Genomic DNA, 26922 nt, shown 5'->3' with positions numbered 1-26922 from the left:
CTGAGTACTTTTTTCCGCCGAGTGACGTTCTTATAAGGAGGGTCCCTTTTTTTTCGTTGTCGTTGTCGTCGTCGTCGTCGTCGCAGCCGTCGTTACTGTTTCGAATGTTGGCGAATGTATCGCTCCTATTTTATTATAAAAAATTACCATTATATTTTTAATATGCAATCGTAATGTAATGGTTTCGTTGCGAAAATTGACAAGTTGTCCGTCTTGGTCAATAATTTTTATTGTAATTTTATCAATAACTTTAGCTGTCACTGGGAAATATAGAATATTTTGTGGTGACTCGATTATCTTGTATCCAGGAGGTACGTTGGGAAAAAACTGATGTATTATGTGTACAGGTTTTCCGTTAAGGTAGGAACCTTCAGCAATACTGCAATCGATACACAAAGAGTTGACTTTTATAATCTCGGCAGGATTGTCTGACATATGATCAAAACCGTCTCCTTTTACAGTTCCATTGTTAAAGCCTAGAATTTTTCCAATTGTCCCATCTTTAAATGTTATATCTGTGGTCGAACGAATGACCGATTTTAAAGTGTTGTTATTGGGAAATACTTTGAATGTAATGGACTTTTCGTTAAATTCCCCTTCAAGGTACCTATTTAAATCTTGAATTTCATAACTGCCCGGTAGTATTGTTATATAATCTTTACCACGACTGCCGTAGAAAATCTTATTATTTGTCTCATCAGTATTTGGAATAGCGTTGAACGTTTCAAAATTTGTGAGACCAATAACATACTCGGCATTTGGATCCAGGTATATTGGTGGATGAAAATCGGATTTTAGTATTGCAGACTGTGCAGATAGTGCAATTGTAAAAGACATTATATTCTTATTGTTGTTGTTGTTGTTGTTCACTCTATGAAATATTTGTGACAATAATCTTAAAATACTTGTTACTTATTATTATAAAGAAATTTCAAACAAAGATGGCCACAGTTAAATGAATCAAACGATTGATACCTATCATGATTATAAACAATTTTATTTTTGCTACCATCGCTAAAAAAATATGTTATAAGTTCCATTGGTGGTAAATTTCCGAAACTGTCGAAATAAACTATGTTCTTATTGTGCTTTATGTAGGCCGTCCAATGTGTACCCTCTCCAACAGAACGATCTAAATTAATAATCCCTGACTCATATTGTTTAATTTTTTTGGTAAATTATCACGCATAAAATGCCTCGAAAATTTGGTATTTTCAACAATTTCACAAACTTATACAAATCTAAATTGGAGAGAGGTTTGTTGCGTGGTAGCATCTCTAATGGTTTTTTTGAATATGGTTTTAAATATAAACCACACCCTTTTTTTATACGGACCTAGAAAAAAGACCCTTTCCAATTGGTATTGTTTCCATCGCTCTGTTGTGTCTCTGTTGTTCGGCTAACTTATTTTTGCACTGTTTGCCACATTAATAGCATTAGCTATAGTTGCAGCGGAACTGCCTAGAGCTCCTAGAGCTGACAAACCAGCAAACAATGGAATCAGAGGTAATATTCCACCGGTTTTTTTCGGTACAGGTATAATTCGGGAGCGTGGTTTGTGTACAGCTACGTTGCCCTTTTTAATCGACACTAGGGCATCATTAACTGCATTGTTAATACTTTTATATTTTTTACCGGCTATACCCTTACGACCTCTTCTCACAGCTGCTGCAAAAGATATTCCTCTTCCCAATTTCTTGTTGTTGTTGTTGTTGTTGTTGCTGCTGCTGGGTTTTTTTCCAGGTCTCTTTCGAATAATACCCATTCCTAATTTTGACTTTGCCTTCATTATTCCCGCCACTCCAAGAGCAACGGCTTTTTCGCCCAAAGAAGCGTCTGATGACTTAAATCGATCTATTGCCTTGTTCGCTAATATCCTGTCGGCCTGATATCTCGCCTTCAAATCCGAAGACAAAGAATAGGCAATATCGTGCTGCTTACAGGCCTCGTCTAAAGGATTTTTACCTCTATCACCACGTATAAGTCGTTTATTGAGTTTTGTTCCTGGTCCACAATAATTATAAGTTGGAATATGTAATTCATTAGGCAATTTATTAATTAATGTGTTTAATATGCCACGTCCTTCTCGTTTGACCGTTCCGTGCGGAATGTTTATCGATAAATTGTGATTTATCATTATATCTCATTATATATTACTACTACTCTACTGTATATAATAATTTGAAAGGTAACTTAGCACTCAGTGCTTATATAGGCGTTTTTTCGATCACACATCGAATGTGCATCACGTGCAATATGCGAGTTAAAAAACAATCACATATTTTAACAGTCAAAAATTATGATATAATTGAAAATAAATTTAAAAAACAAGGGCCACTTTTTGGCGGAACTTGTAAAAGAGGATTGATAATTGGCCCGTCAGGTTGTGGAAAAACAAATGTTATCGCTATTAACCGATATTAATGGTTTAAGGTTTGAAAAACAGTACAAATTTGAGACACATTTACGATGATCATGTCAACACCGATATGTCGTTCTTACAATTTAAAGAATTATGTGGTTTGTGCTGGAAAAATAAATATGATTTTGTAGTTATTGACAAAGACTGTGCAATAAATAATGGTCGATACAGACAGGGTTTTGACAGATTTATCTATTTTTAACATATATATGTAAGTAACTGATATAAAATATTGTTAGTATGTATCGCTGAGTCTTTTAATAAACAACAACAATAATATTATGAATGAAAAAACGGTTAAGGAACTAGTTAAGGCTAGAAAAGCAGTGAAACGTAAATATAGGCAATTAAAGTCAGAAAGTGTGAAATCGGAAAGTCGTCGATATGAAGAATTCAAACCTATAACGGAACCACTTCGAGAATTAATCAAGAACATTAAATCGGAAGCTAGTGCTACAGGTATAAAGAAAGAGAAGGAGGAAGAAGATGAGGAGAAAGGAGCTGGAAAAAATAATGACTACGATCAATCATTTTTAATATCTAAAAATCGGCCACGAGACACAAATATTTATAGAAAGTACCTTCCCCCTCAACAGCAGATATCTAATCTTTCTGGTTATGATTACGATGATTACTGGTTATGATTACGATGAAGATGTATTTTTTACAAATTATAATAATCCTCCCACGCAGAGCGATCCTCATGATAAAACTTTTCAAGAACCTTCCCTTGCTGACATACAGCAAAATATTCTCGAACTTACAAAAAGTGAAAGCTATGAACAGTATCTTGCATCTTTTGATCCGCTAGTTAGAAGTTTCGTAGATATGTCCATAAAGAGCGAACGAGAACTGGATCATACTCACGGATTAGTGCATGACATTGACACAGACAAATGGAAAATTGGTAACAGTGTAGTGGATTTTGTTGGCCCCGATATCAAGGTAAACAATATTAGGTATGAGGGAACGCCGGGTGTCTATGAATTGCTATTTTTTAAAGAACCACTTGAGTACAAAAGTCAAGATCTGGAAAATTATATGGACATATTAAATCGGACAAACGCCTATAGGAGAAATCATGATGCAAACAATCAGATACAAGGAACTAGCGATTCAAAGTATCTGACAATAATAAAACCGTATCTAGTAAAAAAGGGAATTATCAAAGAACGAACAGCCAGTGAACCCACTATGACATCTAGATTTACTAAACCTTTGCCACCGTCCCTTCAAAGACCAAAAACCAGACAACAAAGTAGTGTTAGAAAAAAAGTAGGAGCGGGACGATTGAAGAAGAACCTACCATATATGTTAAACTTCTCAAAGAAAAAAACTGATTACGTCTATTACGATGATATTAATGAATTAGTTGAACGGTTAAAACTATTAATTTCGTCACAAATGGCTGGTCATTCAGGACATAATAACGAAATAATTTCAATTCTTGAGGAGTTGCGGGAGGCTAATATTATTGAATAAATACTTTTACTCACGTTTTTTATTCTTTAGTATGTGGCAAACTTTACAACGATGACTATCGACAAGTTTGGATCACACATTTTAAATAAAAATTTACCAACCAGCAAAGCTCAATCACAACGACAACAAACAGAAGAGAACATTCAGTTTGTTAGTTTAAACAATATCAAATTATATTACAATTTAATTTTACCTTTTGTTGGTGTTTATAACCAGCTAGAAGGATTGGTTGAATTAGGACAAGATAAAAGGAAAAAATATATTTTTCCCTTAAATGATTCACGCATCATAAAAACTGACTTCCTACAAAATTTTTATTTAAAAATTAATGATAGGAGGGTGAATCGTCTCGATAATCTCATTTTAAAAAAAGGAGACTCTGTTAGTTTTCATCAGAATCCAACGAGTGGTGGTACAATAAAAGAATTTTATGGTGAATTAATAATGCAATGTCCGATAATTATTGTCAAGGAGGAGAAGACAAACACTTAATCGATTATTTATTATGAACGGTACAATTAAAGAACAAGTCGTAAACGAATTACATAAACCTGCTAGGAAGAAATACAAAAGGCGCCGCGTAGTAGTGAAAGCGTTGAATGATTTATGGCAGGCTGACCTTGTAGAAATGATACCGTATGCTAAATTGAACAAAGGCTATCGATATATCCTGGTAGTAATAAATGTTTTTTCTAAGTATGTTTGGGTGCAGCCGGTCAAATCGAAAAGTGGACGAGATGTTACTACAGCTATGAAAAATATTATTGAAGAAGCTGCACCGAATATACCAAAAAATCTACAAACCGATATGGGAAAGGAATTTTTCAATAAGGATTTTAGAGAACTGATGACACAATACAAAATAAATCATTATAATACTTATTCCAATCTGAAGGCTAGCATTGTAGAGCGAGTTAATAGAACTTTAAAAAATATAATGTGGAAATTATTTAGTTTAAATGGAAATTATAAATGGACCGGTATACTTAAAGATGTAGCTTTAAAGTATAATAATACAAAACATAGTACAACCGGTATGAAACCTATAGATGTTAATAAAAAACATGAAAAGAACTTATTAAATACCGTATATTCTCACATAAAAATGGTGGATATTAATAGTTCGAAATTCAAAGTTGGAGATTTTGTTAGAATCAGTAAACAGAGGGAATTATTTACAAAGAGTTATACGCTTAATTGGTCCAATGAAATATTTCAAATTAACAAATCCCATAACATACATTATTGAAGACGAAAATAAAAACATTATTCAAGGTGGATTCTATAGAGAAGAATTGCAAAAAGTACAACATCCTGATGTGTATTTAGTGGAAAAAATCTTGCGAAGGAAGGGAAACAAAGTCTACGTAAAATGGTTGGGACTAGACAAAAATCACAACTCATGGATTAACAAATCAGAAATTGTATAAATACGTGAAACCAATTATATGTTTCTTGAGTCTTACACCCAGAAACATGTGTGTGTGTGTGTGTGTGTGCGCGCGCGTACTTAAAAAATGTCATGGATTAACAAATCGGAAATTGTATAAATACGTGAAGTCAATCATATTTTTCTTCAGTTTTACACCAGAAAAATTACAGAAACGCTCCTAAGTGTTTACGTTTTTTTTTTGTATCAGTGTGTGTGCTCGCGAGTACGTAAAAAATGTCAGGCTTAAATACAGATATCAACAGATTCTTATTGGACACAAAATCTTTGGAGAACTGTACAGCTGACGATTTCAAAAACTTTCCCATTGAATTTTTCCGTTATCATATCAACAGTTTGACATTGTTAAATATTTGGGCAAAATTACCAAATCATTACAAGGAGGATTTCAACTTGCAAACCAAATTACCCTGTTTTATTCATTATAATCGATCAAATTGGCAAACACATTTTGATGGTCCCTCCCTATCGCAATCACAATGCAGCCTATGTATAAATGCTATTCTATAAGTTTTTCAGAGTTAGTTCTGACTAGCCATGCTTCCTCTAAACCCAACTTTTATAATTTTTTGTACAGTGGTGCAAAATATTTTCTATGTACAAAAACCACCTGAGGTGTCAGATGTCTATGCTCAACTTGAAACAGAAAAATTTTCAACGAATGGTTCATGGATAAAATTAAAATATAGTGTAACACATAACAATAGAATACCCGTTTTCCAAACGTCTCACCAATTTTCAAATGAACAATACTATCACTACAAGTTAAAAGTGCGATTCTACAATGATACATGGTTTGAAGCAATCGAATGGAGAACAATTACTATTGGTCGCAATATTCATACACCAATTTCTGTGAAGATCAACTGTACTACCACCACCGCCACCACCAATGCATTGCAACTTTTCAACGATTCAACAATACAAACATTTAATTTACACCACTCTTTTGATTATACTAATACCTTAATTTTATTCTTATCAATAGTATCTTTTATTTGTTTAACTAAAATATTATATTTTGTTTGTAAAAATAGGTGTAAGAACTATTTTGATGTATAACTTTTTTCAGTATAGAATATTTTCATAATATATGTTGGTTTTTTAGTGTACATTTATATTATGTATTGAAAATAAAATTAATGTTCTAACGATTTATTGTTTTTTTCATTTCTGTACTAATAAAATAACTTTAATAATATCTATAAAATACTTTTTCAAGATGTGGTATTCAATAAAAGAATCATAGATAAAATAATATTACTAAGATCAACTTTTTATACGTTAGCTTTTTCATTCGCTTAAATAAAATGCTATGAATAATAGTAAATAATATATACAACTATTTAGAATGGAACTCTCGGCTAAAGGAAAAGACAGGTTAGGACAAGTTTAAGCTTGTTTATTTGTTTGTTTCTCGCGCACTTGAAATATGGAATCTAAAGAATTAACTATAAGGTGGTGACACAATGTGCGTTTTTGCAGTGCCGTTGGACCGCATCCGGTCTTATTTTGCCACCACACCTGCCATATACAATAACAGAGCGCCGGTTCTGCAATAGTGTATCGTCTCTCTCTCATTTAAATGCATGTGTTGTCGGGCGACAATAAAAACGGATACGTTGAAACGGCAAAAACACACAGTGTGGATCCAGCCTAACAAAACCAATTACATATGCAAATAAATAAACTTAACGGTAGCCTTTCCCTTTTTAATTATCATACGAGATGCAGAAATTAAATGAACTGTGACTTTTAACGGCTGGGCTGGGCTGGGCTGGGCGGGGCGGGGCGCCTTGCATAAGATTATATTCGATATACGGGGTGCACAAATAATATTGTTATAATAATATGTTTACTTTTTTATTATTATTTATGTATATTTTTTGGTGGAATTGGTTAGGCTGCATTGCGCAGGCCCATTGTTTACACTTTTTTGGCACAGGCCTCCCCCAAAAAAACCCTGGGGCAAAACAAAAATATTAAAAAATAGAAAAAATATAAATTTGGCAACACTGGCCAAACCAAACCAAACCAATCCGAATCTGGATAGGTCAGGAAATGGCCACCATCTTTAACATCTTGGAAATAGCCGCCATCTTTAACATCTTTTTGAATCCATAAGGTGTCATAGCAGCACCGTTGTAAAAGTGTCATAGCAGCACCATTGTATTACTACTGATAGAAAATGGCACTCTGAATAGAATGACATATCATATGTCAACTTTTGACATTTTCGAATATGGTTTATTTGAAATTGCGACATGCGGTTTATAACGACAATTTGGCCCGAAATATCAAATAGTGTATTGTACCAAATCATTCGTAAAAAATACTTTTTCCAAATATGTTAATGAACCACCCTCGTTCAATTTGAAAAAAATGAGATATGATTAAAAATACGCTTTGGGCATCTCTTAACCGGCCAGGACAAGACACGAAAAACATTAGGCGATCGAATCTATTTTTCCAAAGCTCCTTGATTAAAAATTACTGTTTGTAACACAGCCATGGCACTCTAGATTGAAATTTAAAATAGAATTTTGTTTTAAGAGAAAATGTCGAAAATTGACAAATGATATGTCATTCTATTCAGAGTGTCATTTTCTATCGAATAAAGTAAAAAAATACCGAGAATGCCATTTAAAAATCAAGAGTTGTAGTCATTTTCGGTGAAACAGAGTGGCCGGAAAAAATTGAATACGTAAATGAATCCTAATTTATGTCGTATACTAACATACCAAATCTCGTTATATTATCTGAAAAAATGGAAAAGTTATAGGGGTGAGCCACTTTTGAGACGCACCCGGTATTTCTAATAAATACATAATATTATACAAAATAAAAACACTAAATCACCACAATACACAAAACACTTATACTTTTACACTGGACGCGCGTTTCGCTAACCATATCAGCATCATCAACAGACGATCAAAGACTGAGAACTATACAGGGTGGTCCGAACTGTATTCCGGAATTCGGCAGCACCGAATTCTTGTGTAACACCAAAGGTTCCAACCCCCAACTGTAATAATATAATAGAAAACAGAATATGAAAATGCTGACACGTTCAAAACAAAATTGCGGAAGAGAAAAATATCTTTTAGGAGCACAAACGTAATCAAATTATTATAGAAGATCAAACCACTTAATATTTCGCGAAACATCTCACAAGTAGTGTAGAGGCCGGTATAAATATAAACTCACCGGCAAAAAAAAACCGACCACTAAAAACTAGTCCCAATTACAATGTTGGATTTCTTGTAAACCACTACTAGAGTTTGATTATTTCTTTTTTAAAATTTAAATTATTTCCTTCTTAACGGATGTTACGTCAGAAATTTTTATTCCGAATTTATTTTGAGCATGTACGGGGCACAACAATAAGACGAAGTTTTTTGCCCGAACTTTCTAACACCCTGTAGGATGCAGCAGCTGTAGTAGCTATTGCTAAATCAAATCACATTGTAGCCTCATCTTTTGTGAGCATTTTGTTTTTTTAATCACGACTTATTTCTCTTTGTATTTGAGATATGCTTGCCTCGGAAAGGCAAAACCGCGATTTATCCATGAAAAGTACTTTAGTCCATTGCTCAATATCCCAATTCACATGTAAACGCGCAAACTGAATACGTACTTGATGATGTCTTGGAAGTAGCTGGGGTCCTGTGGCAGATCTCCTTGCAGACAAGCCGTTTTCTTGTAGTCTTCATCGGATTGTACTCTCACTGACTTGAGTTCTACGCACGACAGATGTTGATTCTGAAACCTACTTAAAAAAACTAAAAATTTTTTTAAAGTATTCAGGACAATAAAGCGGTCGTCAATTGCATTTGTCTTCCGTTTTCTTCCGGAACCCACTCGTCTGGTGAAATTTCCGGTTTCCGTATACCGATTCCAGGCATCCTGGACTGTTGTTCTAGGTATACCCAGGGTATCGGACACATAACGTTGACTTCGGCCATCCTCAATTAAAGCCACAATACGAGCAACATCCGTCACAGACAATGGCATTTTTTAATTTGAAAACCGTTGTTGTCATATTGCAAATACTCATAAATCCATTTTCACCTATGTCGCGGATTATTTACACATAAAACTTTCTGCCTGCGAAGCATTTTTCCGAGACGTTCGTTTTAATGCAGCGTATCTCCAATACAAACAGAGATAATGCCGTGTTTAAAAACAAAATGCTCACAAAAGATAAGGCTACAATGTGATTTGATTTAGCAATAGGTACTACAGCTGCTGCTCCCTACAGGATATTACAAAGTTTGGGCAAAAAACTTCGTCTTATTGTTGTGCCCTGTATATGCTCCAAATAAATTCTGTAAAATTGCTTATTTCTGGGACTTACTCAACTGGGACTCACAGTGCAACCTCACACCTCACGCGCAGTAAATTTAAGGCGTCTATAACGGACTGTAATTTACTTGGAGAACCGTCGAATTCGTTGGGAAAAATTTTACTCGCAAAATTGAAAAATTCTGTTTTTGACATAGCCATGTTTTCAAGTTTTATTTTAGGAATATTTTGTTCTGGGATTGCCTCTGATTCAGAGGACTCTTCTTTATCTTCACTTTCCTCGAATTCTTCGAATATTCAACCTCACCTCAAATATCCATTCAGTTGGTCCAATGACCAACTGAATTGCAAATGCAAGTAGGCTCTCATTGTACATGAAAATAACAAACCAAACATTTACTGATCTAGATAAAATTGATAGTTAAATAGTAAAACTCACCCGGGGGTACTCCGCCCCCTAGCCACTGATATTATATTCAATATATCCCATTCCATATCTTCTATCTAATTCAAACATTATTCGGATCTATTGGTTAATCTTCAACAACTAGCTGGATGTAGTGCGACCTGGTTACCCAACAATTGTTTGTTTAATATTTCATTAATTATTGCAACAACAAAAGCATAGCATACCATCTTTTGTAACTAGGTTAGCTAATTCGACTAAATGTATTCAAAGGGTGAACATGTGTTTGATTTTCCCGTATTGGAATGAGACGACATCACATGGCGATCCTGCCTAAGGGCCTTAATTTAAATAATTTTAGTTAAACAGTATAGTCAAAAGTGAATGTGAAAAAGTGAAAATAGTGAAACAAATTAAACTAATTTACTATGGGAAAGACAAACTCTAAACATTCGGAACTAACCGATAATGGTGTGGTCAATTCCAACTTCATACAAGTGCCAACAGATGTTCGAGTACTACTGTACATTGTAGTAGCAGTTGTGGTAATTTTACTTCTACTAAAATTACATAAAGCGTACCGAAGGGGGCTCCGAAAGAATTTATCCAGAAGCATGGTCCTTCGAACCCAAGCAGTAGATGTTTAGTGCGAGCAGTACTTATTGATGAACAGTGTTGATGGTATGTGAAAATACAATTTTTTGCGTTGTTTTTATAGCTTTATTTAATATTTGTACTCGGTGTGAACGTTTTATTTTTATTTATTACATGAAATTACATAAATTTATTACAATATGAAAATTCTTACGTATATTTAATTATTACCTAGACAAAAAAAGACTTCGCTATTTTAACCAAATAAGTACAACATTTTTTATTTTTTAATTAAAAAGAAAAAATTCTCTATTAGTTATAAATTAGTTAATTACTTTTTGTTATGTTTATAAGGAAGAGAAGTTTTTTTTTGTTTTTGGTATTAAAAAATAAGGGATATTGTGTTTTTTTTGTTTTTGTATAATTTTTATTTCTTGCTTTTGTATAATTTATGTCTGATCATTGGGAAGGGATTCTTGCCAAGCTACTAAGTTTAAGTAATCTCGTTAGAAACGAATCAAAACGCGTTCTTAAAAAACAAATACCCAAAAGTGATATAATTAAAAATGAAGTCCAAGCTAATTTATTGGAGCACTTTAATAATTTTGTTAAATTAGTACGATTTGTTTATCCATCACTTAATAAAGAACAGGAAATTTACATTAAAAAACTTTTTACTTCGTTGAGAGATAGAGTCATAATATCATATCAGGTTTAAAAAGTACCTTACAAAGTTCCAACTTCGTATTTGGAATATATAAATCTAGAAATATTTGACGAAGAATTCGAGGAAAGTGAAGATAAAGAAGAGTCCTCTGAATCAGAGGAAATCCCAGAACAAAATATTCCTAAAATAAAACTTGAAAACATGGCTATGTCAAAAACAGAATTTTTCAATTTTGCGAGTAAAATTTTTCCCAACGAATTCGACGGTTCTCCAAGTAAATTACAGTCCGTTATAGACACCTTAAATTTACTGCGCGTAAATTGCGAAAACCACGAAAATAATGCGGTGGCCTATGTGAAAACGAGACTGGTTGGAAAAGCACGTGATTTAATTGATGATAACGATAATCTGGATACTATAACACGCATTAAAACAGAAAGTTCTAATATGGTAACAGCAAAAATACTTTCTTTAAAACAGCAACATAAAGATTCAACACAAGATATACCACAGAGATTGAAGCTCTAGCAGAAACCCTGAAAAGAGCCTATATAAATGAAGGAGTACCCATAGCAGTAGCTGAATCCTATACCACAAACACGACAGTCAAAGCTCTAAGAACAAACAGCAATTCCGAGAAAGTAAAACTAATAATGGAGGCTGGTAATTTCACCAACTGCGAGGAAGCAATCTCTAAATTTATAACTATTAGTGGAGATACTACGCCAGATACTAGCACAGTCTTTTATACGAGAAATTCTCAGCGTTACAGAACTGGAAACAGGCATCATAGAGGGCATCAAAGTCGCGGAAGAGGACACTATTCAGAGAACTATACTAATAATAATAGTGACTATAGACCCATCCAGAGATATTTAAATGCAAATCAACAGTACCATAATCATCATGGCCAATATAATAAAGGTCGAGGGAACTCTATGCCTAATCATAGAGGACAGTTTCCTAGATATGTCAGGCATTACACTCAGGAAGAGTTGGGAAACGTACAGAACCACCAGCCAAGTCCACTGGGGTCGCTATAAAAATATTCCATATGGACCTGTCACTTTCGAACTTTGTTGTAGTCCAAACTAGCATGACAGACAATCGCAAAATTACTTTATTAGTTGATACAGGTGCGGATATATCTTTATTTAAAAATTTTAAAATTTCTCCTAAACAATTTATTAATAAATATAACATAAGCAATATTAAAGGTATTACAGATGGCTCGACAAGTTCTTTAGGCACAACTAATACCCAAATTTTGATTAATAATTATGCAATAAATCACTTGTTTCATATAGTTGAGCAAAACTTTCCAATACCAGCTGACGGAATTTTAGGGCGAGACTTTATTTCGAAATATCAATATCAATTAGATTATGCTAACTGGACATTAACACTACAAATTTTTAACGAAAAAACAACATTGCCAATATTTTCAAGTTCAGAAGAGGAATCTTTGGTAATCCCACCTAGGTGTGAGGTCATTAGGTATATTAAAAAATTCACGCAACTAAAGACTGATTCTGTTATTTTGAATACTGAAATCGCCGACGGAGTTTTTATTGCTGGTTCAATTGTTTCAAAATCAAATCCAATAGTTAGACTTTTAAATACAACATTTACACAATAAAAAACGCTGACATACAGTTTTCCAATCTAAATAATTTTTATGTTTACTCAATTAACTTATTAAATAATAGAGAATCTAATTTATTACAAGAGTTAAACAAAAACATCCCTCACTTTGCAAAAAACGATACTATTAATTTATGTAAAGAATTTTCAGATATTTTTTGTTTACCATCTGAAAAATTAACAAAAAACAACTTTTATGAACAAAAACTTAAATTGCTTGATTCTACCCCGGTTTATATCAAAAATTACCGCACGCTGTACTCACAAACAAATGAAATAAATTGTCAAGTCAACAAATTGCTGGAAAATGAAATAATCGAGCCATCAACAGCGGAATATAATAGTCGGCTAAAATACTAGCTGTAACAAGATTAATGACTAAAAAACAGGAAAATAAAAACTTTGACACATATGACTCTTCGCAAAATAAAATACTTATTCTACCTAAAATTTACAAAACCTTAGACAATAGCAGTATACTTAATTTACCTTTAGTAAGTTTTGAAATTAAGTCATTATATCTTAGGATAATAATGAGATTAAAAGAAAGATTCAGCGCTAAATCAAAGATTCCGATCATTAATGGTAATTTTTCTCTAGAGGAAGTATTGCCTAAGCTTGAATCAATGGCTAATGATCATAATATTAAAAGTTGAAAGTTAAAATTAAATGACCAAATTTTTTAAATGTGCACAATAAATGAATTAAAAGAAATTGGTCAAGAAAAATTAAAAAAGGTAAACATTTTGTTATTTAAGGAACCACAAGTTATTAAAAATAAAGATGAGAAACTCGCTTTAATACAAAAATATCACGATGATCCATTAATTGGTGGACACTGTAGACAGAAAAAACTACTTAAAAAGTTAAGAGTCAATTATAGATGGAAAGGTATGTCGAAAGAAGTTGCTGTATACATAAAAACTGCCATAAGTGCCAATTAAATAAAAGCAGAGTGAGAAACCAAGAGCCAATGGGAATAACTCCTACTCCTCAAAAAGCATTTGACATCACATCAATCGACACAGTAGGTCCTTTTATGAAAACATCAAAAAATAATGTATATGCAGTCACAATTCAATGTGAATTAACCAAGTACATAGTCATCATTCCTATACCTAATAAAGAGGCCGTAACGGTAGCAAGAGCTATAATGGATCATTTCGTACTTATTTATGGTTCAATGAAGGAAATAAGAACAGATTTAGGCACCGAATACAAAAATGAAATTTTTGCAAATCTAACTAAAATGCTCAACATAAGTCAAAAATTTTCAACTCCTTACCATAGTCAAACGATAGGAGGATGTGAAAGAAATCATAGAGTTCTGAATGAGTACCTCAGAATGTATATAAATGATGCAAAATCTGACTGGGATGACTGGGTACAATATTACAGTTTCTGTTAAAACACAACGCCCAGCATCTATCATGATTTTTCACCGTTTGAACTGGTATTCGGACGGAAGGCAATGATTTCTGAAACACTTTCAGGTGATACTGTAGATCCTGTATATGACTTAGACGCTTACTATCATGAAGTAAAATATAGAATGCAATTAGCCAATAAACGTGCGCACGAATTCATTTTCACTGCTAAAGAAAACCGTAAAGTAATTTATGACAAACTTTCAAATAAAACTAATTTTAAACCAGGCGATTTGGTTATGTTATCTAACGAAAATAGAACCAAATTTGATCCTTGGTATAAGGGTCCCTACTCAATTATTAGTATTAAAGGTGTAAATTGTGTGATCAAAGATTGCGCGGACACTAACGGAAAGCAAATGAAAGTGCATAAAAACAGAGTGCGTTCGTTACAATAACAATTAGCAAAACTTTATTCGCATTTCTAAGAATTTCATAGCATAGACAAAAAGCTCGCGAGTGTATAAAAATAGTTAAGTTAGATCAGTATAGAAATGCTGAGGTAGATAAGTTATTTTTAAGTCATCATATTATATTATGTATAAAACTCTCTTTTAGAAATATGTTTTTTTTAATTTTATTGTGAAACATGTACTTAAATAATTTATAGTCTTATGAAATGGTACACTAATAATTATACTTTTATTTTTACATTTTTTAACCAAGACCAGGTATATTAGTGTAAATAGGATAGGTAATATTTTATTATTATATATATGGGTTGTATAGATATAGATTTTGTGTCTTATTTTTTATGTTTGTTATTTTTAATAATATCTAGTTAATAGGTTAGTATATTCGTAAACTTAATTAAAGCAACAGTTTATTTATAAAATTGCGACACCCAATGGATATCATATAATTATTATTGTCAATTTTTGCTTACGCCGAATGTCCTTTATTTGTGGCCAGAATAAAGTTCATTCTACTGAAAGGGGAGATGTAGTGCGACCTGGTTACCCAACAATTGTCTGTTTAATATTTCATTAATTATTGCAACAACAAAAGCATAGCATACCATCTTTTGTAACTAGGTTAGCTAATTCGAATAAATGTATTCAAAGGGTGAACATGTGTTTGATTTTCCCGTATTGGAATGAGACGACATCACATGGTGTTACCTGAAATAAGTATAGGGGCTTTCCACGGACGCAAATCTGCAGCTAAACAGATTCGCATCCCTAGTACTAAAAAAAACTCGCATCCTTAATAGTCAAAAAGACTCGTAATACATTCTAATAGTCAAAAGACTCGCATCCTAATAGTAAATAAGACTCGCATCCTAATAGTCAAAAGACTCGCATCCTAATAGTAAATAAGACTCGCATCCTAATAGTCAAAAGACTCGCATCCTAATAGTCAAAAGACTCCTATCCTTAATAGTCAAAAAGACTCGCATCCTAATAGTCAAAGATACTCGCATCCTTAATAGTCCAAAAGACTCTGATCCTAATAGTCAAAAAGACTCGCAACCTTAGTCATAAGACACGCAACCTCCAAATATCAGCTCTGTGACAAAACACAACAGTCTACTACTGACTGGCCGGCAAGCTAAGCCTGTCCTCTTACATCACAATTTTACCTAATCGCAAATATTTACATCGCTTGTTAATGAATCATACTATTTTCTCCAATTGACTTTCAAATTAATAGTGTTCTAGCATTACTAGATAAATAAATAGCGAGTTTCCGAATTATAAAACCATTATTATAACCAACTTATTTTCCAAGTTTTACAATTCGGAATAAAAATTTCTGACGTAGCATCCGTTAAGAAAGAATTAATTTACAATTTAAAAAAAATCATAGAAATCTAATGAGTGGCTCGCGAGAAATCCAACTTTGAAATTGGGACTAGTTTTTAGTGGCCGTTTTTTTTGCCGGTGAGTTTACATTAATAATTAAAAAAATATATATTTTGCGGCAAGTCTTAAAAACAATTTAAAATACCAATCAGTGGCAAGGATTAAAAACAACGCTTGTTGTATAATATAGTTGGTCTGTTTTTATTTTGTTATAAATATCGTAATCGTAAATTGAACACGGTGCTCAAAATTTTAGGTCGAAAATGTTAAGCATTATTTGACGTCAATTTAACCATATTCGTATCTATTACGGTTACCGAGATACCAATGTCTGTACCCCGAATTTGTAGCACCCTGTATATTAGGGTGTTTCAAAATAATTTTTTTATTTATTATTATGGTGTTGAAAAGTTGAAAGTACATTTAAAAACAAAAATGTTGCCGCCTAGTAGAACCCTTAATATTAATGTTAAGGTTTGCCTCAATTTATTTGTTGTTTTTGCATTTAAATAACACGGACATTTTTCTTTTTTATTTTTGAATTAATTTGCGAGAAGATATAGGAAATTTCACGCTCTACAAAAATACGTCTGAAGGTCAACGTTCCTCAGATCAACCGCCTCAAAGATATCAGCGATAAAAAATAACACCATTCGAAAATTTCAAATATTTTCCAATAAAACTACAGAAAAATATCATACTCGATATTTATATAATTTTTCCTGTAAAATCACTTCAATTCTATTAACCTATGACTGTAATAATTTTTTTTGTTAATTTACTCAACACGTACCTCACAAAATACACAAATATATAAATAATGTTTAAAGGTAAGCGCGCATTTGTTCGCACGGGACGCAACGGACGCATCGAACGAATCTCAATGTATTTGTTATCATCGCATATTATATTCAGATTTTCTTCCCGCATTTTCATTTTAGTGCAATCCTCGAAGCGGGCTAATTAACTGCTTCGACTTTCGATCAACGTGGAGCAATAATTGTTTCTTAGCCAGGGCGACTGGGATTTGTGTAGCACTGTTTATTAGCTTTCTTTGAAGGATAATAAATCATTTTGTAAAAGATTTAAGTCAACAAAAAATTTGAATTTTGGAACTTCAGAAATCCATTTTCTATCACTGTGCGTCGTTCGTAAATTCGATCCAATGCGCGATGCAAACAGGAATCGACTTGCAGAATTTGATTGTCTAAATTTTTCATAGGTCATCCAAAAGTATTGGAAAAATTTTGCTTCATCTCTTATCTAGTCATCAAACAAGGTTGCAGAATGAAATTCTCCATACAATTTCCTCTTCATATTTACATTATGGACCCAAATTCGTTTTTTTTCTTGTTCCTTTGCTCTTCCTGTTCAAATGCACATGCAATTGCAAATAATTCTTCATCAGAACTACTACTCATTTGGGAAGCGAACGTAAAAAACAGAAGTTTCGTACTAGCCCGCTTCGAGGATTGCACTAAATAAAAATGCGGGAAGAAAATCCGAATATAATATGCGATGATAACAAATATATTGCGATTCGTGCGATGCGTCCGTTGCGTCGGGTGTTAATACGCCGCGCCGTTTCGAACAATTCTGATCTCTGTTTCGATTGCAGTCTTAATCGTTTCGTTAAATTAATGTTTGTGTGTTTTGATTTCTCAAATACATGCTGCATATTTCTGGAGATATGTAATTTGTGTTTTACGTAAAATTATGATGTTTAGTATGAAAGATATTTTAGGACGCTCAATTAAAGTGTACATTGTAAATCAAGAATAATGCGAAAACGTTGTTGCATAACAAGGTAGAACTTTTTTGTGCCTTGTTACGACTTCCATATACTAATATCATTTTGTTCTCTACATTTTTTCCTTCTAAAGAAAAACAGAAACTTTTGCCACCAGGCGCCCCTTGTGTCCACCATAATGTTGGCTACATATGGGAAACATTTTTATTTATAGGATTTCCGAAAATTTTGTTTGGTGGATTGCTCCTGCATGTTTAATAACCTAAAAAGTCATTATGCCATCACTCACGTGATCACTATCATGGCGGCAAATTAAAAAAAACCACTATGAAAACGCGAAAAGTGGGGTTACATGGCAAAATATGGAAAAAAATTATTTGAAAAAAATGTTTAGAATGATATTTTAAGACCACCTGCAAAATTTGGAGCGGAAATAAGAAAAAGTAGAAAAAGGCATGTTTTGAGTCCTGGCTCTTCTATAAAATATTTTTATACGGATTTTATTGCTGGATTAGCTCCAGTAACTTGATATTCAATGTGTAAAAGTAAAACAATTCAAGATTTCACATTGAAGTCATTTCCAGAGGATAAAATCAGAAAAGTCGATTTCGAAACGGTAATTTTTTATAGCCATGCCGTGTCTTGACAGTTTGTCAGGTTTCCAATAATTTAGTGGTGCATGCTATACTTTGAATATCAAGTTACTTGAGCCAATCCAGTAATAAATTCCATATAAAACATTTTCATAGAAGAACCAGAACCTATAAATTAAAAAAAATACCATATGTAGCCAACATTATGGTAGACACTGTATAGGTAGACAAAGAGGGTGAAATGTCGATTTTCAGTTATTTGCAGCTTAAAAACAGTTGAAGATAGGTATATAACATAAAATACGTCTAGAATTTGACATAAAATCCACAAATAAAATAACAAAGATAGGTGTTTCCATTAAAACAAAGAAGTTATCTGGCATAACTCAATTTTTGGGACACCCTCTATAGATTAAAATATCATCATAAAAATAGGTTCATGGCATCATTCAAAAATGGCATCAACAAAATCAATAATCGACGTGTCCGAGCGTTTTTTCGAAAAAAAGAACATTGATTTTTCTAAGATTCCCACTGTGAAAATAAATAAACAATAAAGGCACTCGTATCTATAGTTATTATTAAAAAAAAAACTTTTGCAACATAATTTGTAAAAGTTTATTAGCTTATACCTTGATTTATAAAGCCGAAAAAAACACTTACATAACATAAATATTTTTGGAACCGTAGAATTGCATTTTCAATCACTGTGCGACGTCATCCGCACGCATCGTATATACTGATTTAATTCTTTTCTAATTATTCTGAACGGATTCCCGTGTCTACGATGCGTCCGATACGTATGTATGTGCGTTATCTCATTTAAAATGAGGCAAATAATAATTTTCGTCCGTTCCGTGTGTCCGATACGTCCGTCCGATGCGAATAAATGCGCGCTTACCTTAATAATGCACAATTTTTTTTAAACTATACATTTTGTGAGATACGTGTTATTTTTGTGAAATAATGAATGATGTATAATTTGGGAAAGTTGAGTTATTGAATATTATTGCACCTAATTGCAACCTAACCTAAACGACGCCCTAATTACGCTCTCCTTTACGTGTTAAGATTTTTTCGGCAATTTTATTAATAACATTAGAAATTGTCCCAACACAACGCGACGCCTCGTTCGGATTCTTTTTCACTTATTCTTTACTATCCGAAACAGCGTTACATCACACAAACCTCGTACCTGAATGTTTTATATTAGTATAGTCTATAAAATGAATAGCTTTGAATTTTGACCGTTATTTTTTACCAACATGGCAAATATAAAATCCCTCTGTCAAAAAAGTTGATGTTCTTTAAATTGAGTGCCTGAACGAATCAGATAGGTAACTCTTTTCGTGAAATAGAAAAGGAAAATAATAAAACAAGTGACAGTTCTTCCTCTTCTTGCAAAAATCAACACGAAATGTCATAATTATTGTCAAAAGTAAAATGTCATCAGCTTTTGACATTTCTAAATATCAGACCAATGCCGTCTCTAACAGCCTCGGAGCGAGATTTATGATATCACGCTAATTAGATACTACGGATTAATAAATATGTTGTAGAATACATGGAAAACATAATTATTCCTCGTATTTTTGGTTTGCATTTTAAAAATGTTATAGTTTGCATGAAATATTCATATTGTACAGTTAATAAATACAATATATACCTATTTATAATAATAAATACTTTAGCAAATAAAACTATGAACCATACAAATGCAGCAAATGTTTACAATATACAAATAATGAATAGGTACAGAAGATAATGGTAAAATGTAAAATACATATATTTTAAATTTTGGGGTTTGAAAATCGATCTAATTTAACAAAAAACATTCAATATCTACTAATAGTGATGTATTATTATTTGCATTTACAAAATTTATATGTATATTTTGCAAGTATCAATGTTCGAAAAATTATATTTGCAAATAATACAAATCATAGAAAAAAAGGCGTTAGCGATGGCTATGAAATAAAGATCGCTGTCATTATATATGTAAAATTATTCTAAAATTTTTGATTTTCTTGGGATTTAGGTTCGGGAAAAACGCTGATTAAGTTTTCATTTGGTTTTTCATTATTTTTATTTGGTTTAAAGAAAAACGTTTCGGCTAACATTATAGCCTTCATCAGTGTTGTGTCATATGAAAAAATAGTGTCGAATATAATCCAAAAAATTACATATAAAATATTCACACCACATAATGTTTACTGCAATTAATAATCTAATATAAATTTGTCAAAAGATGACCACATATTTTTTTAAATTATTATTCTTAACACTAAAACTATCTATATTGACTATGGAGTACGATTTCAGCCATATATTTTAAAAAAATCAAAAATTTTAGAATAATTTTACATATAAAATGACAGCGATCTTTATTTCAAAGCCATCGCTGACGCCTATTTTTCTGATACGTATGTACGATTGTATTATTTGCAAATATAATTTTTCGAACATTGATACTTGCAAAATATACATATAAATTTTGTGAATGCAAATAATAATACATCACTATTAGTAGATATTGAATGTTTTTTGTTTAATTAGATCGATTTTCAAACCCCAAAATTTCAAATATATTTTATATTTTACCCATTATCTTATGTACCTATTCATTATTTGTATATTGTAAAACATTTGCTGCATTTGTATGGTTCATAGTTTATTTGCCATAGTATTTATTACTATAAATAGGTATATATATTGTATTTATTAACTGTATATTATGTATATTTCATGTAAACTATATTATTTTTAAAATACTAACCAAAAATACGAGGAATAATTATTTTTTCCATGTATTCTACAACATATTTATTAATCCGTAGTATCTAACTAGCGTTACGTCATAAATATCTCGCTCCGAGGCTATTCTATTAGAGACGGCATTGCGTCAGTATGGCCGCAAGTTGCTAACCTAATAAAATTAACACTAGAAAAGCCCGCGGGACCTGTCAAATTTAAAGTTATTCGTTACACAGACTATAGTTTCAATAACTGCACTAGTAAAAAACTAAAATACTTAAATATTATCACAAAGCCACAATTTCAATATAATTTTAATGCGATCAACATGAGCTGTATCCGGGACGGCGCCGGCGTGAAATACATAGCGATTTTTTTTTAAATGAACTGAAATGCACCAAGCCTATAACAAAGTAAGAACAGACATTACTGTAGCATATACGAAGCGTTGTTTTGTTTTCAACACGTCGATTGATATTTTTAATTCATTTTTGAAGATTTAATAAATGATTAATAATATCCTTTTTTAAAAAATAAACTTGGATTATGTGAAGGGATTGGGATAAAACTAAAAATGCAGCAATATATGGGCTGTAACCTTACTAACTTACACTTTTTTGAGATATTATGTACAAGAGGGCATATTTTTCGTTTTGTACTTAAATGAAAACGCTAAGACTATTTTTTAATATGAGCTATAGTTACTTGATGCACTGATGCAGGGCTCTGTATATTTAACAATAACATTTAATTTGGTTTATTAACAAATTTTCTAGGGAGTCTAGATGATATGGATGATTTTAATCGATGTAGACAATATGTCAACCAAATCAAGGTTCATTTGGTTGTATTAAGAGATCTCAGACAAAAAATTACTTGGATTGTTAAAGAACAACAATGTTTAGGATTTACCGTATCGATATTCAAAACGGTCGAACAAGTAGAAAACTGGATTTACCCATTCTTTCATTTGATTAAAGTGTGCATGAATATACAAAGGTAATCGTTTAAATAGATCGATAAAACAAAAATTTAATTTCAATATAAATAATACTAGACATATCGATGTTTGGTTGGATGGTCCATTTGAGTTTTTAGATTATGAAGATACTGAACGAAGAGTTGACGATTATATGAAGGAGTTATTGAAAATTCAAAAAACTTATAGAATGAAGTTGAGGTAAGTAACTCAAATTGTATTCCTCTAATATTAGGCCAGTCGGCAAGTGCACCGATGGCGGGAGCAAATCCGGACAAGCTGGAATAAGTTTTATTTTGTTTAGTTTGGTGGCGAGAAGCACGTATTAAATTTGCACTCCCCGTATAGCCCGGATTCGGCCGCCATCTTGGAAAAATTGGTTAAATTTCGGTTTATTTTTCATTATTTGTCAATAACTCGATTTCTATCAACTTTAGTGCAAAATATGTGGAGACCAAAATTAAAGAAGAGGAAAAAATCTATAAAAAACGTTGTATGTTTTTTTTTCGTGCTACTACCCAAAGTATCGAGTTTTACGAAAACAAAATTAAAGTTTGATATAATGTACGTGTTCAATATATCCGCGGTTAACTGTACTTGTTTCCACACCACCTTGAGCGGAACCCCCGAAACATGAAGCCTAAAAACTTGTATGCTACTGGTTGGCAGTAGCCTGCTGTTGCGGTCATAATGGATGAACGCAATTTGCATTATGACCGCAATAACGGACTAAATTTTTATTGTTGCGCGACTGGTGGAAAATCAAGTTTAACCGCCTTATCTCTCAGGGAGCTGCTTTGAGGTAAAGTACCCGGCGCGTTTTTTTTAGTGGTCTCCCCATTTCCAATAGGCCTAATCCACATGTCGTCAACTTAGGTTTCTTTTGAGGTGGAAGGTTCATCAGAGTTCCTTGGTTTTTTTTATGTTACTGGCTGTTCAATATAATCTTCCTGAATGTCTTCCACATCTGTATCACATTCCGGATCTGGTTCATAAGGTGCAGAATATTCTTTTCGTTGATCTTTATCGAGAAAAAAATTGTCCTCATACTCATCTTTGTCTAATTTTGCCACCTCTAAATTATTCGAACATGATTTGCCCTGACAAAGTGCAGACATTACCGAGCAACGCAAACCTGCTTTGCGGCTACAAGATGTATTACAACCTTTGGCACATTTACATTAAATCAGATTTAATAATTCTTGGGGAGCTGCATCTTGGGAAGTAGCAATGGGCATCAACCCATTTTTTGATTTTTTCCATCCCCAATCCAGAGGTGATTTTTCATTCCCATACCATAGCTGTACCTGACTGTACGTACGGAAGGAGTGCAAGCGAGCTGCGTCTTTGGTCGGTGGTAATGATGCTAGGTTTGGTAAGCTTTTGGTAATAGATTTTACGAAACACTGATATCTGTACTTATCTAATGAGTCGCATTTTTTGGATCCATATAGTGAGAAATCGTTCTCCTGCTTTTTCTATATCTTCTGGGGATGCGTTTGGGTCTTTGAAAGTTTGTGCAACTGTCTGTAATAATTCTTTTTCTTGCTGTAAAACTTTTACGAATTTCATTTTTTCTTGTCTGTATAATGCGGATGTGGTGTCGCAGCCACAAAATGCGTGGAGAAATAAAAAGTGTTCTCGGAAAAACAAAAACTGCCTAGAATAGAGAAAATACCAACTGCTTATAATATATTCAGCGTGTTTAAACCGAGATAACTTGGAAACGGGTGGTCGCACGGAAAAAGTACATAGAACGTTTTTTATAGAGTTTTTCCTCTTATTTAATTTTGTTCTGTATATTTTTTGCACTAAAGTTGATAGAAATCGAGTTATTGACAAATAATGAAAAATAAACCGAATTTTAGCCACTTTTTCCAATATGGCGGCCAAATCCGGGCTTTGGGGGTGGTGCAAATTTAACACGTGGTTCCTTACACTAAACTAAACAAAATAAAATTTATTCTAGCTTGTCCGGATTTGCTCCCGCCATAAGCTATTTTTTAATACTTGGCGACTGGCCTATTTGTGCTTTATAATGAATAGAAAAATCAACTTTGAACATACAAGGTCCGGCAATAGTGCGTCGGGCATCTGTAGCTCCTAGAATAAAAAACTTGGGAATTTTGATTAAGTGCAAATCTAAAGTATGTACCAGGATGTATTTCAGGAAAATATTTTAACTTATATAGGGTGGCCCAAAAAAGTATGAGTGGACCTGGATGATTTTTTTTAAATGGAACACCCTGTATATTATTGCATTTTTGGCTTCCTTTCAGATCACGTTACATAACCCTAAGATATGAATAAATATATTTAGATAGTTTCAATTTTTTCTTATTCCGAAACTTTGAATAAGAAGACTAAGGAAGGAGCATAATGCTATCCATGTATTCATGCATGGTGGGCGGAAAAAGCACTCTAGGGTGTGGGTCCTTGACAGTTCTGTTTGACGATTCATTTGACACATTTGAATTTGATTTGAAATTTTGTGGATTTGTCTGTCTTTACGGAGCTTATTTTATGTTATTTATTATTTATTCTACTACTGATAGTTGTATAAAGGTAGTAAATCTGGATGGAAATTGTGGCAGAACTTAAATTAACAGTGACACTATCGCGATTTATCGAAAAAGACTCTAAAATAGATGGTTATGTAGCGTGCGGTAGATCTCGGCAAAAATTGAGTGAAATAATGGAACAACTTTTCGCTAGTAAGTGACTATAAAATATACATACGTATAGTAAACCGATCATTTATGAAATTCGCTTAAATTAACTAAATTATATATTTTTCTTGCATTTTAGCTTTTATTTATTACTTGTCAAAGATTAGATGTCAAAGAATTTAGATACGTTAATTTGACTTACCTGCTTCAGTAGCGTATCGGATGTTTGTGTTAATAAATACTTATTATAACTTATCTATTTTTATTAGAATTATATATTTTTATAACAATTTTAATAACTACCAACATTTATTCACAACGTAAAATAAAACAACAAATTATTGAGTCTACCCCACGTCTACCCTACATCGTAGTTTTACATTTTTTAAATAAAATTAGAACGACACTGATAAACCGGAATTTAAGTCGGCCATATTTGAGGCCCATCGCGGTGTACCTAAGATTTTTGATATGCTCCTTCCTTAGTCTTCTTATTCAAAGTTCCGAAATAACTTGTTTGAAATGTTAAAAATTAATAAATAATTTGATTCGATTTCACAAAATTTGTATTAAAATGACCGTCTGTCCGTCTGAGGACTCCATTCGGGTACCTCTATCCACATGCCGAGTTTGGTTCCAATCGACCGATAATTAAGACCCGATTAGAATCCTGATGATTTCGTCTATTTAGAGACATCGGTTCGAAACGTCGAGGGCGTCATCCTGTAGCCCGTCACCAATTATGCTGAAATCGACCCACATTTTTCTTCAATATCAAATCCTTAGTCCCATCCTGATGAAGATGTAAACGAAACATTGTATCCACAACGTCGTTCACATAGCCTACCCAACAAGTTTGATTGCGATAGGACGACATCAACTTTTACGTCAAAACTAACTGTCATAGTGACACGTGTCGAGGTCCAATCTATCGACAAACCATACTTTATTTAAATCGGATCATTGCACGAAATGTCTTCAAAATATCATGAATAGATGAAGCTTTTCGGGTCCCATCTACATTCCGAGTTTCAGTCCCCTAACTCACATAGGGCCCGAGTTACGACGCTCCAAAGACCTATCTTAACTTTCTCATTGGCTTACTACCTTTTCGATTGTTATCACTTTTTGTTACTATTTTCGCGTGTCATCTTGTTAGCTTGTGTGTCACGGCCTTGAATTTTAACTCCCGTCGCGTGTAAAGAAGTTTCACTTCAAAAAGGCAACATCAGTAGATGATATAACTGAAGAGCAGACTTACCAAATTAATTTTGTCCATTTTTTAAGATTTTCAACTAAAGGTGGCATTGCAAACTACACAGAGTTACAAAATTATATTAGAAACGACGTTATAAATTTATTATATCCCATTTGAATTAAATGGCGAAAATACCTTAGACTTTCTATGTGCTGTATGTCCATTGGCGGTAGACACACAAGCAGAACTCTCCTTTTGTGCTGTGGACATACTGCTGTTTGTTTGTCATTGCCAGTTGAAGAGTGTGTTTTTTTGTATCTCTATTTTTTTAATAATATAACTTAAAATAATGAATGGAACTACGACTGGTGACCATGTAGTTGGGGCTTCGTGACGTGGCGTGGTAGCAGAAAAATAAAGAGAAATTCCATGTCTAAAGGACACTCAATAGATTTTTTTTATTTTTTTTCAGATATCATAAAAACTAGATTTTTCACATGTAGGTGTACTATTTTTATGATTTTTATACATTTTTTAAGTATTCAGGTTTTTACGGTAAGTTTCTTGCAAAAAGCGTGGCAGTTTTTCTTTGTTTGCCAAAATTCGCGAAAATGTACAAAATGCATCTACAAAGTCTGTTCCTCAATACATACATTTTAAACACAAACAATAGAGGACATAGCGGCTATTTTTTGATTTAACAAATGAGTTATAATATAGTAAAAATATTATAGACAACTAATTAACTATTATTACTTGCTAAAATGTTTTATT

The 26922-nt window shown here is 32.8% G+C and overlaps 1 protein-coding gene across 1 annotated transcript in view; it reads left to right on the top strand.

Moving 5' to 3' along the window:
- LOC115889254 (dynein heavy chain 12, axonemal) overlaps window positions 1-26922 on the top strand; it is a 232470-nt gene that overhangs the window by 52244 nt on the left and 153304 nt on the right. The window contains exons 5-6 of the mRNA XM_030909199.1: window positions 22079-22301; window positions 22360-22482. Of these exons, the coding sequence (XP_030765059.1) occupies window positions 22079-22301; window positions 22360-22482 (346 nt within the window). The remainder of the gene's footprint in view (window positions 1-22078; window positions 22302-22359; window positions 22483-26922) is intronic.

This window comes from Sitophilus oryzae, unplaced genomic scaffold (assembly GCF_002938485.1).
Source record: "Sitophilus oryzae breed Bouriz unplaced genomic scaffold, Soryzae_2.0 scaffold_812_pilon_pilon, whole genome shotgun sequence".
Lineage (NCBI taxonomy): Eukaryota > Metazoa > Arthropoda > Insecta > Coleoptera > Curculionidae > Sitophilus > Sitophilus oryzae.
This window is presented reverse-complemented; position numbering and strand designations above follow the sequence as displayed.